Below are 19,337 nucleotides of genomic sequence, written 5' to 3' on the forward strand. Positions count from 1 at the left end.
AAAGACTTAGACGTTTGCTGTTGTTTTCAGGCAGTGACGGGTAATTAAGTGTGGTTTTAACTAGTTTTCAACTTTTCCTTGAGCACAAGTAGAGTGGAAGTAGATTTGTTTGCGTCCCTTTGGTTGTAAACAAAGCACACACCCAAACTTCTGCCTCTCTGGAACTGGTTCAAGATTTGGAGAGACGGGTTTGTTTGGGGGCGTTTCCCTTGTCTTATCTCCAAGAAAGCAGACGCTAGGGTTGAATTTATTTTGACCCTTTCACTTTAAATGTAGAACTGAAGCAAGAATTTAAATCTATCAGAAGAGTGTGTGCTGCACTTGAGACATGCGGGACTTGGGGAGAAAGGTGTGTACCATATTCTCAAATGTTCTAGAAACTTTGTAGGGGTGATTTCTTTATTATCCATATAAGTAGCTGCAAACTAGCAACTCTTGCTCAAAAGGAAAATACTTAAAACCATGTAAAGTTCTGTGTTGCGTTTAAATTGTGTTTTATGTGCTTGATTTTAGCAACAATTCCCCTACTAGCACTTCTACAATTGGTGACAAAATAAGTTTTGAATTTTTGTTTGAAAATTTTTTGGAAGAACTTAGGAAGTATTTATTTACAAGGGAAAGTATGTCATTTGTGTTTGTTTCCCAGAGGAATGTCTCAAAACTGTATAGGTATTCTAGGCCTTATATCATTTTGTTTTCTAATGCTTCAAATAGAGCTACATAGTTATAAAATAAAGGTTACTTGATCTGATGAGTGGCAGTTATTGCTTCGCTGAGCATTGTTATCTCTGTCCAGGAATTCCAGTGAGAGTGCAACAGAAAGGTAATTGCTAGACTGACATTTCTCACTGAACTTTTCCAGAGCCTGGCCCAACTAGAGAATCTGTGCAAACAGTTGTATGAAACAACAGATACAACCACTCGACTGCAGGCGGAGAAAGCCTTGGTTGAATTCACCAACAGCCCTGATTGCCTGAGCAAGTGCCAGCTGCTCCTCGAGAGGGGAAGTGTACGTAAGCGTTAACAAGTCCTAAAGGGTAACAAGAATTAAGTAAAATGCTTAGGTTCTAACTTTAGGGACAGAGTGGGATAGTCTCTGCTCTGAGTCTAAAGGTATCTGTATCCATTTGAGTCTTGAACACTATTGTATCAATCAGGTTGATAAACTCTCTTTACACATATATTTCTGTCCTGCACCAGATTTTATGCTTCAGTGTCACTTCCTGTCCTTTGTAGAATATAAGGAGTACATAAGTCCTTGTTGTACAAAGTGTTTTCTCCTCAGCTCTCACTGCTTACTAAACAAATCTAAGGACACATGACCATGACAGTGGAAATTAAAGTGTTGTTTTGTTAGTTTTTTGAGGCAGTCTCAAAACAATATAGGGTAGCCTCAAACTTGCTACGTAGCTGAACTCCTGATCCTACTGCGTCTGGCTCCCGCGCTAATTTAAAGTGTAACCACGTCTACCCAGGAAGTTTAGGTTTTAGAATTAGAATCCCTGCCAACTGAGGCTGAAGAGACGGATCACTGGTCAAGAGCATAAACTATTCTTGAAAAGGACCCAGAGCTGCTTCCCAGCACCACGTCATGCAGCTCTCAGATACCAGTAACTCCAGCTCTCGGGGGAGGGGGGGGCAACACCTGGCCTGCCTTTCCTTAGACAAAGGAACAGCATAAATTAAATTATTTTGTTTAGTTTTTCAAAAATTTTGGTTTGTTTGTTTTTAGGCAAAGTTTAGTTTTTCTTTTTTTTTTCTTTTTGAGCACACTATCTAAAGTTAGAAATCCTCTTACTTCTGCCTCCCAAGTGCTGGGATTAAAGGCACGTGCTGCCACACCCAGTTGAGTCTTGTTTTTCTTAACTGTTTTTCCTTAATGCTCTAACTGCTTTCTAGATATGCATACCTGTATTATCTTTTAAAAGGGAAAAAACTAAGAAAAGATACAAACAATAGCTATTTTACTGTGAGCCTGGTGGATGTGAAAATAGAAATGATGGTGCAATATGGTTTGCTGAACAACAGTGTATCTCTAAAAATTTTATCATAAATGTTTCAGGAGTGATGAGTAGCTCGTGCCTCCAGAAATCATAGCAGTGAGATAATTGCCATGAGTTCAAGGCCAGCTTTGGCAATAAAGTTAGACCCTGCCTCAAAAAATTTTTAAAAAAATCCAAAGTAAAAATAATTTACTTCTAAAATATATCATTCAAGCCAAAAGAACATAAAAATGTGAAATGGCTAATTTGTTGAAGATAAAATTCTAATTGACGTACTGTCTAGTTTCCATTAGTATTGTCAAAATGTTAATGTAATAATTAAATTATAGTTAGTTAAAATCACCCTTTTTCAAACAACCTTCAGTTCAGGGATCTGTTAAATCTGGAGCATAGCCCCAGCCCCTGGTACCCATCCCAGCCCCCTGGCCTGGGAGTTGCTTTGGTCTGGACTCCAAATCCAATGCCAGGGAGAGGTCAGGACCACTCCCACAGGATATTTAGGTGGGTTCCTAGAGGAGAAACACGGGGTTCCGGGTTTGCATGTGCTCCTCGCTTTCCTGTCTCTCTGCCATGCACTTAGCACTGTATTTAATAAAACGATGGGCATTTTAATTTGGTTTGATCTGACCTAATTGTATTTCTTTGCACCATCAGAGCCGCTTAGGATTTTTTTCCTAACAGATCTAACCCTTTTTCTAAATATTTGAACATTACAAAGTGATGTCAGACTGAATACTGGTCTGACTGAAGCTTTCTGCACATAGCATTTGCATTTTCTTGTAGTCACCGTGAACTGGTATGGAGCACATGTCTCGGGAGACAGTACAAACCAGCTCTTTCCTTCCTTGCTCCCAGAGCCCACATGCACTCTGAACTGTTGACTCTAGTTTCTCACTGACAGTTAACAACATAGACAGAAGCAGAATGAGTACAGTACAAAGAACAATAATGTTGGATTCCTTGTATTTAATCTGTGCAGACTTCTCGGTGTTTTTGCAAATCTATTAAAATTATGAATAAAACTTTACGGTAAACTGTTCAAGTGTGTGAGTACAAATCACATCCAAGTTACTTTTGTAACTTTTTTTCTGTTGTTTTACTCGTTTTGCTGTTTTTGAGGTAGGGTCTCCATGTATATAGTATTTAGCTAGCCTTGAACTCACAACTGTCCTCCTGCCTCAGCCTCCTGAGTGCTAGGATTGCAGGGGTGTACCACCAATAATTTTTCTGCCTGGTAGTGTTACATAAAAATACTAATGGATGGATGTCTTTAAGATTTAGTTTCATGGACAATTATTTTTGACCCTTAGCTAGATTATTTTCAGTGGTTCTGAATCTGTTCCTGTTGCATGATTTTATGTAGGTTCACCATACATGCTTCCTCTTCATGTTATGACCAGTTGGGATGTTTTAGTGCTCTGAATCTAAAATTCTTTAAAAGCCTCACTGGAGAGTAAGATAATATTCCGTTATTAGGACATAGTTTTTCTCAGCAACAGTTTTCTGAAGTTTACTGTAGAGCTGTCATATGCACTCCCCAGAGCAGTGCTGATGGACATATGAACTATGCAGTGGAGCAGGCTATTCTGTCCAGTAGTTGTTTTCTTTTTATTCTAATTCAATACTGCAGAAATGTCCCAAGGTGAAACTTTGTGAAACATCATTAAAACTCTTCAAAACAAAAACCTACAGCTGATTATCCAGTACACTCAATGTTAAGTGTTTATTCCACTCTTTTTCCAGTCATCCTACTCCCAGTTGCTAGCAGCTACATGCCTTACCAAGCTTGTGTCACGAACAAACAACCCACTACCATTGGAACAGCGGATAGATATTCGTAAGTACAGAACTTTCTGCTTTGTCTTAAAGAAATCTGGTTCATAGTGTGCTAATAGTAACTAAATAGTTAAATAGTTAAATGTGATTAAGTGTATCTAGGATTCAGGCTTTTCCCAGAGTTCTGTAAACCATCCCTTTGGTTGCTAACACGTTTCTTTATTCACTTTTAGTTTTTGGTTTGTTTTGGAGATGGGGCCTCACTGTGTACCTCAACTCCTCTTGTCTCACCTCACACCTATTAGGTTTATAGTGACGCACCACCACACCCAGCCTCTTTCATCTTTTTATTGTCACTGATAACTTAGGAAAAAAGTTGGGGTTTTGTTTGTTTCATTTTTCTTTTTTTAGTTTTTTAAGATAGGGTTTCGCTGTAGTTTTTAGAGCCTGTCCTGGAACTAGTTCTTGTATACCAGGCTGGCCTAGAACTCACAGAGATCCGCCTGCTTCTGCCTCCCGATTGCTGGGATTAAAGGTGTGCACTGCCACCACCCGGATAGAAAAAAAGTTTTTAGAGGATTTTTTAGTTCTGCATATACGGCAGTATTTAGGCATTTAAGAGTACATTTAAGGCTGCTATAACTTCAGATTCTTCATTATGGTGTTATAAAATTCTAAATTCAAAGGCTTAGAGCTTTTTTCTGAAAAGAAAATCATGATTTTAGCCAGGCGGAGGTGATGCACATTTTTAATCCCAGCACTTGGAGGAAGAAGCAGGCCGATGAGTTCAGGGCCAGCCTGGTCTACAGAGCTAGTTCCAGGACAGTTAGGGCTGTTACACAGAGAAACCCTATCTTGGGGTAGGAGGGAACTGACCCTCTGTATTTACAGCCTCCTTAACATGCAGACTGTTTCATTTTGTAGGGAACTATGTGCTCAACTACCTTGCTACTCGGCCAAAGTTGGCTACTTTCGTGACACAAGCACTCATCCAGTTATACGCCAGAATCACAAAGCTGGGCTGGTTTGACTGTCAGAAGGATGACTATGTCTTCAGAAATGCAATCACAGATGTCACAAGGTTTTTACAGGTACAGTGTACTTATATGAGAGAGAATGTGTGTGTGTGTGTGTGTGTGTGTGTGTGTGTGTGTGTGTGTACACATGCATGTGCATGCACACGTACTATAATAGAAATGGGGAAAGCAACAGAAATAGATATGATACTTATCTGCATTTTTTCATTGCGTAAAATATCATCTGAAATACTCCTCTCCATCTTTTTTTATCCTATGTGTGACCTTTTTTGCATTTGGCATAAATAAATCCTGTCTAAATAAATTCTGGAGATTCCTACGTATTGTGTCAAGCTAAAATGCCATAAAATAATTAACTCATGTTCTACAGATGAGCGTTTAGTTTGCTTCAATTGGGGGCTGTCAAGTATTCAGTAATTACCCCAGCACACACATCTTGTCACATACGTTTATCTGTCAGTGGACTCCTAACCTTGAAGCTGATCGATCAGGATAAAAGTATTTATAGCTTCCAAAGATATTTTTAAATAATCTTCAAGAGTTCAGTTTTTAAGAGTACCCTCTTTTATCTCATCACTATAAACTAAGCATTTTTGTTTTTAATAACTTAGTAGGTCTACAGAGAAACCCTGTTTCAAAAAACCAAAAAAAAAAAATAATAATTAGTAGCATTGTTTGAGTTATGAATGAGACAGAACAAACTGTGTTAATTTACTGCTTTATTTGTTCTTCCTGTGTAACATAAGTAGAGAGAGGGCTTTGAACTCCCTGGGACTGAAGTTACAGGTAGTTGTGAGCCTCCATGTGGGTGCTGGGATTTGAACCCAGGTTCTCTGGAAAACTGCTGAGCCATCGTTCCAGTCCCCCCTTTTACCTTTTTCTTAATGTTATAAAAGAAATTCCCTTTAGAACTTGTTATATATTTGTGATTTGCCTAGAGATGTGCTTTGCAGTTTCCTTTTCAATAATTTTTATGCTGTGGTGCTTTGGAGCACTTCCATTTAAACATTAAGTTTAAATGCAGCAGTCTTTCTTTATAGAAGGTGGTTTTTATTTTCCATAAGGCAGCAGGTTGAAACTATTTTCTTGCTGCTTTCTCTATGCAGTTTTCCTAGTAACAAAGAGTCTATAATTATGTATAAGTGTATTGCAGAGCCAGGCCATGCCAACTTTCTCCTGTGCATTTGCTTACTAGGACAGTGTTGAGTACTGCATCATTGGCGTCACAATTTTATCTCAGCTCACCAATGAAATTAATCAAGTAAGTGCTACAGCCTTCCTTATTGAAGTAAGTGACACATTTTTTTTCTTAATATTGGTGCTTTCTGCTGTGTGTGGGGTGATATTTTTTGGCAGTTGTGTGCTTTTGCGGTAAGTGATTAATGCCTTTTTGAAACAAAATAGATCCATTTGGTTTTCCTCTGTAAATGCAATCCACATCACTCTTTTTTAATCAGCCTGCTTCTGATATCACCAGTACTCTCCCATATCAGTTTTTCTGATAAATATCAATGTACTTTTTAGGATGAGGATGATATCATCTAAAGCTATAACAGAATGGGAAGCTAAGGCAGGAGAATCATCATGAGTTTAAGGCTGGCCTGGGCTGTATATTAATTTTAAAAAGAAAGGAAATAACTTCCTTATGCTAGTGAAAGAGTTTAATTATAAAATAGCAATGTTAAAAGTGAAATCAGTGTCATGCTTGTGGCCCATCTGCTCCTGTATACATTATTATCTGCTAAAGTTATTTAAAAATCAGGAAGTGGTGGCGCATGCCTTTAATCCCAGCAGAGGCAGGCGGATCTCTGTGAGTTCCAAGGCCAGCCTGGTCTACAGGACGAGTTTCAGGACAAGCTCCAAAGCTACAGAGAGAAAAACCCTGTTTTGAACTCCTCACACCACACCACCCTCACTCCTCCCCCTGCCAAAAAAAATTTTAGTTCCCAAGTTTAGGGTTGTTGCTCAATGGTAAAGTGCTTTTCTGGGGGCATGCATCAAGCCACACCCTCCAGGCCTGGTGAGCATTTCTATAAATCCCAGCACGCAGTAGATGCAGACAGGGTGGTCAGAGTTTAAGGCCAACCTGTACAAGATCCTGTCTCCAAAAAATAGATGATATAAAACACAATTGTTAAAATAAAGGTAAAAATAAGTTTCCATGTGTTACTACTAAAGATTTTGCTGGTGTTCTTTTGGAGTGAATAAAATGTTCCTTTTCCAGTTATTCTTTCAAGTAGCCATTGATGTCACGAAGTATTACAGAGGAAACACCGGTGGTTGTTTTCTTCCTTTTTTTTTTCTTTTTCTTTTCACTTTTTTCCCATTTTTGCTCTGGCTAATATCATTTTGGTTGTTTGCTTCTATATTTAGCTAGAATTTTATAATTATTGACTAAGTCAGAATTGATATTAGTTGTAACATCTCACATTAAGTTGCCAGCATATTAATTACATTGGCATTGCTGTTGCTATTGCTAATAATTATGCAGATGTTTTATTAACCCTGACAACTTTTGAATGAATTGGTGCTCTTTTAATGCTCTAGATTATAGCTTGTTCATATTGGGAGTCTATATTGTATTAGATGGAGTTGCCATTATGAGCGGTAGTTACAAAGTATAATAGCTTAGACTTTCAAGTAACTATGATAGGCCTGCCACCATTCTAAGCTCTCGAATGAAAATTAGCTGATTTTATTCTCAACAATCTTATGAGGTGGGTATTATAACTGTCCCATTTTCTGGATAAGAAGACTGTGATACATGATAATTTGTCTACAGTTTCACAGTTACTATCTAAATTTGAGCCCCGATAGTCTTATACCAGATCCTGTGTTAACAACAGAATGTTCAACCACTGTTACCTGTACAGTAAAGAGAACATCCATTAACCAAATACAAAAACCATAGGCTTAATGTTCTCTCAAAGCTCGCTCCCCACCCTCTAAATAACATGAAGGTTGGTACTTAACAAAAAAGTTTTCGTCGTTTTCACCAGGCGGTAATGGTGCATACCTTTGATGCCAGCACTTGGGAGGCAGAGGCAGACAGATCTCTGTGAATTCAAGGCCAGCCTGGCTACAGAGCAAGTGCCAGGACAGGCCCCCAAGCTACACAGAGAAACCCTGTCTCGAAAAAGAAGAGTTAAAAAAAAATGAAAAAAAAATTTTTTCCTGTGTTTTACTTAAGTGATTGGGATGTGGTGACCATATGGTGACCATTGCTGCTCAACAAAGTTCTATTGTTTCAGCTTTGCCGAGCACAGTTAATTCTCCAGCACCTTTTACTTTTGTTTTTAATGATTGTCACTATTATACCTTTCCCTTTGGGAAATTTTGTTTAGGCCTTGGTGAAGGATAATAATATGTACAATGGTAGACTCTTTAAACAAAGTAATTCTTTGGGGAAAATCCCCAACACCTTGGAACCATATAGCATGATCACTCTGCCTAGTCCCATTCAAGTTAACAGCTTATAAATAACATATGCTTGGCATTTGATCAAGATTTATAAATTCCTAAAGCCTGCTCAGGTTCATAGTAGTGTTTGTCTAGCTTCATTGCTCACTTTTAAACTTTAGCTATTTGGATAAACTAAGAAACTACAATATTCTATAAGGAGTGGCTGATCCCAAAAATGCCCTTTTTTCAAGGTCAGGTATTTAGTAGACAAACATCTCTATTCCCTCAGGGGCTAGAAGAAGGTACCTGCTTAATAGAAAGGGAGACAAATTCTTACCTCTGGAAGGGGAATTTGTGGCCCTGCCTAATGTCAAGGTCAATGCTAGATTCCTCAAGCCACACCCCAGATTACTTGCTTCCTGTCTCCCACTTATTTCTTTGTGCAACTATAGAGCCATCTGGACTCACCCACAGATCCTGTCTGTCTCCTACTCCATACATCCTCTTTGGAACCTAAACCCCCAGCAAAGCTGGCCACTGGCAGAAGTGATAGACATAGCTCCATGGTAGAGGGCTTACCTACAGGCACAGGGCCCTAAATTCAGTTGCCAGTACTGGTGGGGGTTGGGGGGATGAGGCAGTAAATGAAAATGGGCTTGACATAGGTAACATGTTTTTTATGATCACTACAACAGTATAGTACTATGTATGTATAAAATTTAGCAATGACGTGGCATGGTGGCACACGCCTGTAATCCAAGCACTAGGGAGGCAAAGATTGGTGGATCTCTGCGAGGTCAAGGCCAGCCATGTATTTCTACGTCTACAGAACAAGTTCTAAGACTTCCAGAGTTACATAGTGAGACCCTGTCTCAAAAACAAACAAACAAAAAGCATAGCTTCATACACAGCACAGTGGTATGGACAGTAGAATTGGAATATTTTGAACTTCTAAGTAATTTTCCATTATTTATTGGTTGGCACATTCAAATCAGAAAGTATACTTTTCTTTATCATTCCTGTTTGAACCTAGAGGTGATATTTGAAGGTTTGCTATATGACTCTTCAGTGTGACTGAAACAAATGAACCCCTCTTGGATCTGTTGACCATTAAATCGAAGTTTCAATAAGTATCTAGACTACAAATACTATAGACAACCTTAATTATTTTATTCTACTTGTTGAGTGTCTACTACATGTTAAAAATGCAAGATATACTATTCTATAGCAGCTGAAAAAACAGTGGAATGAGAGACCCTTAGAACCATTTAAGATCTCATTTCCAGAGCTGGAGAGATGACACAGAGGTAAGGAGCACTGGCTGCTCTTCCAGAGGTCCCTAGTTAGATTCCCAGCAGCCATGTGGTGGCTCACAGCCATTTCAGAGGGATCTGATGCCCTCTTCTGGAATAAAGGCATACTTGCAGATAGAGCACTCATATATTAAAATAAATAAATAATATTTTTTTTTATTATTTCCATGTTGAAATAGGTTAGAGAATGAAGTGAGGCCACAGGTCATTCATTTATTTTCAAGTTCATGGCCATTAGTGACTGTTTTGTAATTGGGCAGTTGTTTCAGCCTTGATGAGTTAACTTACCAAAGCCCAATCTTGCTGCTCTGTCTGGTTTTGTAGCTAAGCCACAATACAATATGACAGTAAGTGCTGGCTATATATGTTGACAGTTTGTGTGGTTTTGCTTTTCTCTATACCCTAGAGAGAAATGATCTTTGTGGTCATGAGCAACATCCCCACACACCCATTCTTCATATCTTCCTAGATCTGATTTAACAATAAATTAAGCTATAAAATGAATTTTGGGGGCTGGAGAGATGGCTCAGAGGTTAAGAGCATTGCCTGCTCTTCCAAAGGTCCTGAGTTCAATTCCCAGCAACCACATGGTGGCTCACAACCATCTGTAATGGGGTCTGGTGCCCTCTTCTGGCGTGCAGGCATACACACAGACAGAATATTGTATACATAATAATAAATAAATAAATAAATATTTTTTAAGAAAATGAATTTTCGCCGGGCGGTGGTGGCGCACGCCTTTAATCCCAGCACTCGGGAGGCAGAGGCAGGTGGATCTCTGTGAGTTCGAGACCAGCCTGGTCTACAAGTGCTAGTTCCAGGACAGGCTCCAAAGCCACAGAGAAACCCTGTCTCGAAAAACCAAAAAAAAAAAAAAAAAAAAAATGAATTTTGTTTTTATATTTGCATTATTGGCAATCCTTCTGGTTTATTTGAAGTCTACATGAACCACCCTCTATCTGGGAATTAATTTTAAAACTTGCATTGGCTTATTTTCTACACAGGCAGACACCACCCATCCTTTAACCAAACACAGAAAAATAGCCTCTTCTTTTCGAGACTCGTCACTGTTTGATATCTTCACACTTTCCTGCAATTTACTGAAACAGGTATGGTTATATTCAGTCCTAATTCCTGTTCCCTTCTCAAGAGTAAGAGTGGGTGGGATTTGTTAGAGATCATCTGACTGAGACCATCATCTCTCAAATTACACACATCTGGAGGAAAAACAATTAGCCAGGTTGATCACTGACTAAGAGGGAGGATTGCATGGTTTCCCCCATTTAAACACTATTCCTCTCGGTGAAAAGAAGTAAGTGAACATTTATTCCTTGATCCTGTCTTCAAGGAATCTAGTTTACTACAAAGTTAGAAATCTGTTACTCTATGGCCACATAAAATGTCTCTATACAGAATGGAAGCCTGTTAGCTTTATGGTGTTTAAGATTCTTAAGTGTTCTGCAAGCAGGTTCAGTCTACATTGTTACCATACAAAACTAGGTGACACTGTCTCCTGCTGAGTTAAAAGAAGCAAATAAACAAGCAACATCTGTAAAGAAGAGTAGGTTTTGAATTTTTCAGCATCCACTTAGATTTAATAACCTAAAGGGATAGACAATATCATATAAGGGAATTATCTGCTTTAAATAGAGAATTGATTTTAATTTCATCCATTTATAGCATTAAATTTAATCAAAAAAGTTAGGTAGACTACTTACAATGCTTGAGAGCCTGAGTGCAATCCCCATCGTCACAGAAAATGGTAAGCCTGTCACGATGCAATATGCCTAGGCTACAGAATCAAAGATTAAGGAAGGGAGCAGGGAGAGTCCTACTCATGTGTAACAGTGGTCAGGTGGCTTTTTCAACATGGAAGTACTTGAAGATAGTCTTTGGGTTTTTTGGTTCACTTTTATGTGTTTTTATTCTCATTTTCTGGTATTTCCCAATTTTAGCTCTAGAAACAAATTTATATTCTTTCTGTTGCCCCCATTAACAACACCCATCATTTACTCACTTGACTATACTCCAGATTTATAAACGTTCCATTGTCTAGCACCTTGCTGGACAAAGCTCTGACATCTGAGAGAAATAGCTTTTGAGAAAACTAAGGATCAAATTCTTCTCCTTCACCCTATCAGAAATAATTAGCCAGCTCATCACTGAGGGCCAGCTAGTAGATCCTTGGAAACGGTTACCACAGATACTTAAGGACTAGTATCTAGCTGTAAGTCTGTAGATATGTAATATTCAGGAGAAATTTTTTTTAATTCTTATTAGAAAAGTGTTTGGTAATGATAGTTTTACAAAAAGAACAGAATTATAAATCTTACTCTGAACTCTGTCCACAGCTTTATTTAAACCACGCCTAGAAATACTAAGATTGTAAACCCAAACACCACATCTTGTATTACTTTAGGATTTTCTCAGTGGCCATTATGACTACATATGAAAAAGAAGTGTTAACCAGGGGATTTCTCTAAATAGCAACTTCATATTTTTACATATGTGTTGATACTAATAGAGTAGATTTTTTATGATAACATTGTTAATAAAAGTGCAACATCTTTCTGGAGTGCAAACATTTGCTGTGCTGAAGTAGAGCCCTCCTTTTCCAGCTTAGCAGCCTGCTTCTGAAGCAGGGAAAAGAGAAGTGTTTGGAGCTCATTCATTGTGTGACAATTTTTCCAGGCATCAGGAAAGAATTTGAACTTGAATGATGAAAGTCAGCATGGCTTGCTAATGCAGCTGCTCAAACTCACCCATAACTGTCTGAACTTTGATTTCATCGGCACATCTACTGATGAGTCTTCTGATGACCTGTGTACAGTTCAGATCCCCACCAGCTGGAGATCAGGTAACAGAGAACTCCAACCTAAGTCTAAGTCTGCCTGCCCTATGTCTGTAGGATAATCCAGAGAGGCCCTGTAATTCTTTATTTACTTTGAACAAAACTTAGTGTTTTTATGCCTTTGTTTACAACATGGTAAGAATTCATAGAGGAGTCTTTATGGTTTATTTGAAACAGGGTTTCTCTGTGTAACAGTACTGGCTGTCCTGGAACTCGCTTTGTAGACCAGACTGGCCTCAAGCTCACTGAGATCTGCCTGCCTCTACCTCCCAAGTACTGGAATTAAAGGCGTGCACCACCACTGCCCAGCTCATAGAAGAGTCTTATAAGATTCCCCCAAGCATAAGAGAGCTTAGAATTACTGAACATCAGACACTTGGGAGGTGTTTGGTTTTTTTAATTTTATGTGTATGGGTGTTTTGCTTACGTATATCTGTAAACTACTCGAGTGTCTGGTGCCCTCAGGGGCCACAAAGGATATTGGATTTGCAAGAATGGAGTTACAGACAATTGTGAGCCACCATGTGGGTGCTGGCAACCAAACTCAAGTCTCTGTAAGAAGTGCTCTTAACTGCTTAGCCATCTCTCAAGCACTTATTTCAGTTACTTAAAAACAAGATTTCAGGCCGGGCGGTGGTGGCGCACGCCTTTAATCCCAGCACTCGGGAGGCAGAGGCAGGCGGATCTCTGAGTTCGATGCCAGCCTCGTCTACAAGAGCTAGTTCCAGGACAGGCTCTAGAAACTACAGGGAAACCCTGTCTCGAAAAACCAAAAAAAAAAAAAAAACAAGATTTCATAAAGTGTCACTTACCTGTGGTCATCCTACTTGATGTAGGAAGATCCCAGGTTCAAGGCCACCATGTACATGGCAAGATCCGATCTTAAAACAACAACAAAAGAAATAGCCCTGGAGAGATGGCTCAGCAGTTAAGAGCACTGGCTGTTCTTCCAGAGGTCCTGAGTTCAATTCCCAGCAACCACGTGATGACACATAACCATCTGTAGTAACATCTGTCACCTTCTTCTGGCCTACAGGCATACATGCAAACAGAACACTTTGTACATAATAAATAAATAAACCTTAAATAAAATGAACAAAAGAATTTCAACATGTGTTTTCTTTTTTTTCCTAAGGACAAACTGTGGGTTAAGATTAATAGGGGTTCTTTCAGAGTCCAAAAGATAAAAAACATTTCATAGAGGAGTAAAAATCAGTGCTTAACCTAAAGGGAAAAAAAGAAAACAGATCTCACTAGTTTATCACTTTCTAAGAAAATAGTTATTTTTTTGACAAATAATCAGAAGACTATGGTCCATAATCTATAATGCTGGGAAAAGTAGACTTGTGCAACCGTGGTAAAGTCCTATCCTTTGTGTCCTCCCCAGCATTCTTAGATTCTTCAACGCTGCAGCTGTTTTTTGACCTGTATCATTCCATCCCTCCCTCATTCTCACCTTTGGTAAGTCAGAACCACAGTTTCTAAAGCAAAGCTGTTCTAGAAAGTAGCATTGGTAAATAATCTTTAGGTCTGTTTTGTTTTGCAAAATCATGGAAGATCATCGTGAGTTCAAAGATAACCTTGTCTACATATCGAGCTCAAGGACAGCCAGGGCTATATAGAAAAATACTGTGATTGATTGGTTTTGGTGTTTTGGTTTGTTTTTTTATTGTTTTGTTTTTTTTTTAATTTGGGGGGTGGTGGTAGTGTTAGAAATATAGCATAGGTGTACATTATGTACATTATGTACCCAGTATGCTGATGCTGAGGTCATAACCTAAAAGTTCTGCAGCAGAGTCTTGATTGTTTTTAACTCTTCCTGTCTTGTCAGGTTATAGCTAACTGTCAAGCTCTTTCTGTCCCATCTGTAGCCCTAGTTAAGTAGTTAACGCCACAGGCTAGTATGTGGGGAGTCGTTTGATACTTGTCTAGCTACACATTGAGACTGGCATAGGACGATTTTTAAATCCTTCAGGCACATGGAGACCACTGTATTGGGGACTTAAAGTCATCCTATCTCCCACATACCAAATTTGAGGGAAAGAAGAAAAGAAATTCTCTGAGGCCAGAGTTGCATATTGATAAGTGATAAACTGAAAGGCCAGTGTGCCTTTCTCCCAAATAGCGTTGGGATCCTATATAGCATTAACATAACTTAAATCACAAAATTATTCAAGTTCTAAAGCCGCGTTGGTCTGGAGATTTTGGACTTAAATAATTCTACATGAAATATACATAGGAACACAGTCAAGTAATGGAGTATCTGCGTGGTGTTTCTGCAGTAGATCACTCTTGTGGTCATTGTACTTTTCCAAACTAACACAGGTCTTCCCTTTAGCATAAATATAAATTCAATGTATGTGCATCCATAAGTCACTTCAGAAAAAGGAAGCACAGTCCAGAAGGGGTAGTCAGTGAAAACACTGTTTATAGTTGAGCAAACTCACAGTGACCCAACAAGGCATGGTGACATGTACCCTTTACAGCTGGTGGGAATGCAGGCCTGGGAGAGCTCAGCCTATATACTAGGAGACAGCTATACAGCAAACACTGTGGCAGTTTATAGAACTGCTTGTTTGTAGTCCAGCCAGAGGGTTGAAAGGAGAGCATCTTTGCCTTTCTACCTTCTGACCTCCTAGTGCTTCCTTCTGGCTGAAGCTAGCCCAAAACAAAAGCAACAGCTGCGCTACTGCTAATATCCACCTTCCTGGGAATGCAGCATGCAGAAAAGACCAGAAACTAGATATAGAAAGATGAACAACAAAAAATTAGCACAGTGGGAAAGAGAAGAAAACATTTTTGTTTTTCAGGGCATAGATTTGACTTGATTATTTTGTCATATAGTTCTGTAAGCAGAACTTGCTTTATTGAAGCAATAAATTACTTGGCATTTTTTGTGGCTTAAATATATATAAGAAAGAATCAAAAAAGTGATTAGAATAATCGAAGATACTAAGGAGAATTTCCAAGCTGAATGTAACCATGGGCCTTGCTCTGATGAACTTGGATTGGATGTTTCTTTCTTTGATAAAGCTAATGAATATTGTAGGAGGCATGGCTGCCCATCTTACTGAGTCTTTCTGTGCTATGCCTTGCTTGCAGGTATTGTCCTGCTTAGTACAGATTGCCTCAGTCCGGAGATCCCTATTTAACAATGCTGAGAGGGCCAAGTTTCTCTCTCATCTTGTTGATGGTGTTAAACGAATACTGGAAAATCCACAGGTAAGATTTCTGAGAATGTATATATACACTGAATACATGTATGACTGAAATCTGAAGGAAGATCATCAAGAGCTACACATGGCAGAAATCCCAGGAAGCAGCATAGTCTGACTTCTGAAGATCTATGGATAGTTGTGGGTGCATTTGCTGCAGAGAGGAACTTGGGTCCTATAGCTCTAGAATACATGGGAAGAGTTCATCAGATACAAGCCAGCAGAGATAGAACCAGCAGTTCTTCCTCAAGAAATTAAGAATCTAAAAATTGGTTTTGTTTCTCAGTGTTTAATATTGATATGAGTAACCTAACATAGAAAGCTATCTTTCAATGGGAAGGGAAGTATTTCTTTTTCAAAGATACAATCTATAATTTGATGAATTTTCTCTTCTGTTTTTTTTTTTCCCAAAAATTCATGTAATAACCACTTTTCTTTCAAGTATTCTCTATAGTTGGGAAAAGAAATTCTAGAAGCAGTGTATTTTAAAATATACTTAAACTGTTTAAAATGCCTTTATTTTTTCAACAAACTGTATTAAGACTTACTTTGTGGCAGGATTTTGTATATGAATAAAACAAAGTTTCTGCCCTGATCATTAATAAAGAGTAATATTTATAAGGAAATACAAATATACTGACACCTTTAAATTCCTGTAGTACTGATACAGTTATATACTAGTATACAATAAACATCTGATACTAGTGATACATTGTGCCACTTTTGTTTATAATAGCTAAGATGCTTCATTTAGTCATCGTTTCACATATGTTGAAATTAACTATTCCCTTTGGTCTATGAGAAGCAAACACATCAAAGATGGTGTCCATTTCTGCCATTGATCACCTTACAACCTTAGGCAAGTAGTGTGATCCTTCTAGGTCCTGTTTCTTACTCCACGCTTGAAGATAATGATCCCATCTCATGGGTGAATATTTTGAACTGATGTGATAATAAATGTGATCAAACCTTTTAAAAGTATTACTTGACTTGTGTTGAAGCCTTCTATACCTGTGTTCTTAATCATGGATTTGCAGTCCAAAAGCTGAAAAATAGACTTCCCCATGCTGTGCCAAGCACATAGCATTCTTCGAGTGTGGTGATCATATTTGCCATTTTTATTTTCTTTCTATGCCATCGCCAGAGTTTATCAGACCCAAACAATTACCATGAGTTCTGCAGACTACTGGCCCGATTAAAGAGTAACTACCAACTGGGAGAATTGGTAAAAGTGGAAAACTACCCTGAGGTTATCCGGTTGATAGCCAACTTCACAGTGACCAGCCTACAGGTTTGTCTTTCACCACTGTGTCTTTCTGTTGAATTATTGTGATCTCATCTCTTGCATCCTGGTTTTAATCCTATAAAAATATTATTGGAGTTTGAATATAACTTGGTGGTTGAACACTTCCCTAATATGTATGAGGTACTGCTTCAATCCTCAGAATCACTGGAAGCAAAAAAGAGTATTTTATTATACTCACACATACCTGTAGCATACTCTGCAAAGTAGTTCCCATTGAAGACTACTTAAATTTTTAAGAGTGTAAGGAAAGGGTTGGAGCTGTAGCTCAGTGGTAAAACACTTGCTTCATATTTGTGAGACTCTGCATTTGATCCCAACACTACAAGAAAAACATGTTTAATAACTTTGGTTAGCGGGGCTGGAGAGATGGCTCAGAGGTTAAGAGCATTGGCTGCTCTTCCAGGGGTCCTGAGTTCAATTCCCAGCAACCACATAGTGGCTCACAACCATCTGTACTGAGATCCGGCGCCCTCCTCTGGCGTGCGGGCATACATCGAGGCAGAATGTTGTTGTATACTAATAAATAAATAAATCTTTTAAAAAAAATAACTTTGGTTAGAGGAACATATAGAAATTATAAAGGGCTAAGGACATAGGTCTTTAGTAGAGTGCTTGCTTAGCATACTTAAAGCCCCCCTGGGTTTATTTCAGTACTGAGAGAAGAAGTCTTTTATCCCTCTGAAAAGCACAAGATAGAACTGAAGAAGGGGAGAAGCTCAGCCCTCACCCTCTTGTCACCTCATAGCACAGTTAGGGTCTCTTCCTGTGTGACTTACATCACAATCACTGAGAGCTTGAAGGAACACAGGATCTCATCACTAGGATCACTAGGCTCTGGTTCACAGAGACTAGTGATTCTCCTGCATTCTAATGTCTTAGGCCCACTCCCTGCATCTTTCTTGTCATCTAGATTTATAGAGCCAGCACAGACCCACCTTCTATCTCACTAAACTCTTAAGTCTGAAATAACTAACAGTAACCTACAGAAGGAAGAGTTTATTTTCAGAGGGGCCAGCATGGTGGTTCATGTCTTAATCTCAGCACCCAGGAGGCAGAGGCAAGTGGATCTATATGAGCCTCATCTACATAGTGAATTCCACGTCATCCAGGGCTACGTAGTGTGACCCTGCCTCAAAAGAAACAAATAAAAAAGAGTCCATTGTGGTAAAGAGGCAGTTAGCAAGGGACAAGCATGATAGACAGGATCAGGAAGCTGAGAGCTCACATCCTCAACAGCAAAAAGAATGAACTTGGTAAAGCTATGAACTCTCAAAACCCTGCCCATGTAGACCTCCTTCAACAAGGCCATATCTCCTAAACCTTCCCAAGCAGCACCGTCCACAGGGAACTAAGTGTTTAAATATCCAAGCCCACTGTAAACATTTATTATTTAAACCACCACTAGTAGCTGCCTTAAATGAGTTACCATACACGGATTCAGGCCCCCAGAAACTTAGTTGTTTTGTTATTCTTTGTATCAAATAGCTTGGGATTTTGTGTACGGAAATGAAAAACTTGCCTTTTATTCTTTTGTTGATCCTCAGCACTGGGAATTTGCCCCAAATAGTGTGCACTATCTCCTGAGCCTGTGGCAGCGGCTGGCAGCCTCTGTGCCATATGTCAAAGCTACGGAGCCCCATATGCTGGAAACATATACTCCTGAGGTCACCAAAGCCTATATCACATCCCGTTTGGAATCTGTGCATATCATTCTGAGGTAAGGAAACATGGACTACCACCACATTCCCTAGCCAGTAACCTTGTATCAGACTTTCTAGAAGTCAGATCCCAAACTGACAAAGCTATGTTTGGTTTTGGCCACCTGTCTGTCTTTCCTTCGATACCTTGTTCATGTCCCCTGGTATCACCTTCCCCAGCAGTGTCTGTGATAGAAATGCATTGCATGTGCTTGCCCTTGCCACTGATTTTCTTTAAATGTTTCTTTAAATTTTTTATTTGCTGAGCCATCTAACAGGCTCAAGTTTGTGGTCTCACTGTTTATGACAAGACATTTCAAAATATAAGTTCATGAAGTTCACTGGAAAGCCTGTGTTCAATTCATCTAGCTTCCAGGAGACAATGGTGGAAGGTGGAGAGATTCTAGACCCAGAAAACTAGTTTTAATAGCTGTATACTTTTGGGTATGTTCCTGCAGTTCCTTTTTTTGTAAACTACAAATAGTAATAAGACTACCTTGTGATCTTATGAGAACCAGTATAACCTAGCATTGTACATAGCATGTGGGAAACATACAGCAGCCAGCTCTTGGCTGCTGCTGCTTCTGGCCCTGACGTGCTACAGTAGAGCAGTAGAGATCTCACCATAGGGCAAGGTGTCCTAGAGTCTGAAAACCTGTAGATGAAGGTAAGGCCTGGTACAAAGCCACGATTCTGAAATCTGAGGTGGGAAACTGTATCATTTTGGTACCAAATAT

General features: G+C 39.0%; 1 protein-coding gene across 2 annotated transcripts in view; it reads left to right on the forward strand.

Moving 5' to 3' along the window:
• The first annotated feature begins 313 nt into the window (after positions 1–313).
• Positions 314–19,337, forward strand: part of Xpo7 (exportin 7) — a 44,455-nt gene continuing 25,431 nt past the window's right edge. The window contains exons 1-11 of one of the 2 annotated variants that reach the window (XM_038309917.2): positions 314–349; positions 863–1,009; positions 3,747–3,840; positions 4,704–4,870; positions 6,012–6,104; positions 10,536–10,640; positions 12,223–12,388; positions 13,770–13,843; positions 15,485–15,604; positions 16,742–16,888; positions 18,448–18,620. In XM_038309917.2, the coding sequence (XP_038165845.1) occupies positions 329–349; positions 863–1,009; positions 3,747–3,840; positions 4,704–4,870; positions 6,012–6,104; positions 10,536–10,640; positions 12,223–12,388; positions 13,770–13,843; positions 15,485–15,604; positions 16,742–16,888; positions 18,448–18,620 (1,307 nt within the window). In that variant the 5' untranslated portion in view covers positions 314–328. The remainder of the gene's footprint in view (positions 350–862; positions 1,010–3,746; positions 3,841–4,703; positions 4,871–6,011; positions 6,105–10,535; positions 10,641–12,222; positions 12,389–13,769; positions 13,844–15,484; positions 15,605–16,741; positions 16,889–18,447; positions 18,621–19,337) is intronic. The other variant, XM_038309918.2, reaches the window with a different exon arrangement.

The sequence above is a fragment of the Arvicola amphibius genome, chromosome 13 (assembly GCF_903992535.2).
Source record: "Arvicola amphibius chromosome 13, mArvAmp1.2, whole genome shotgun sequence".
In the NCBI taxonomy this organism is placed as follows: Eukaryota; Metazoa; Chordata; class Mammalia; order Rodentia; family Cricetidae; genus Arvicola; species Arvicola amphibius.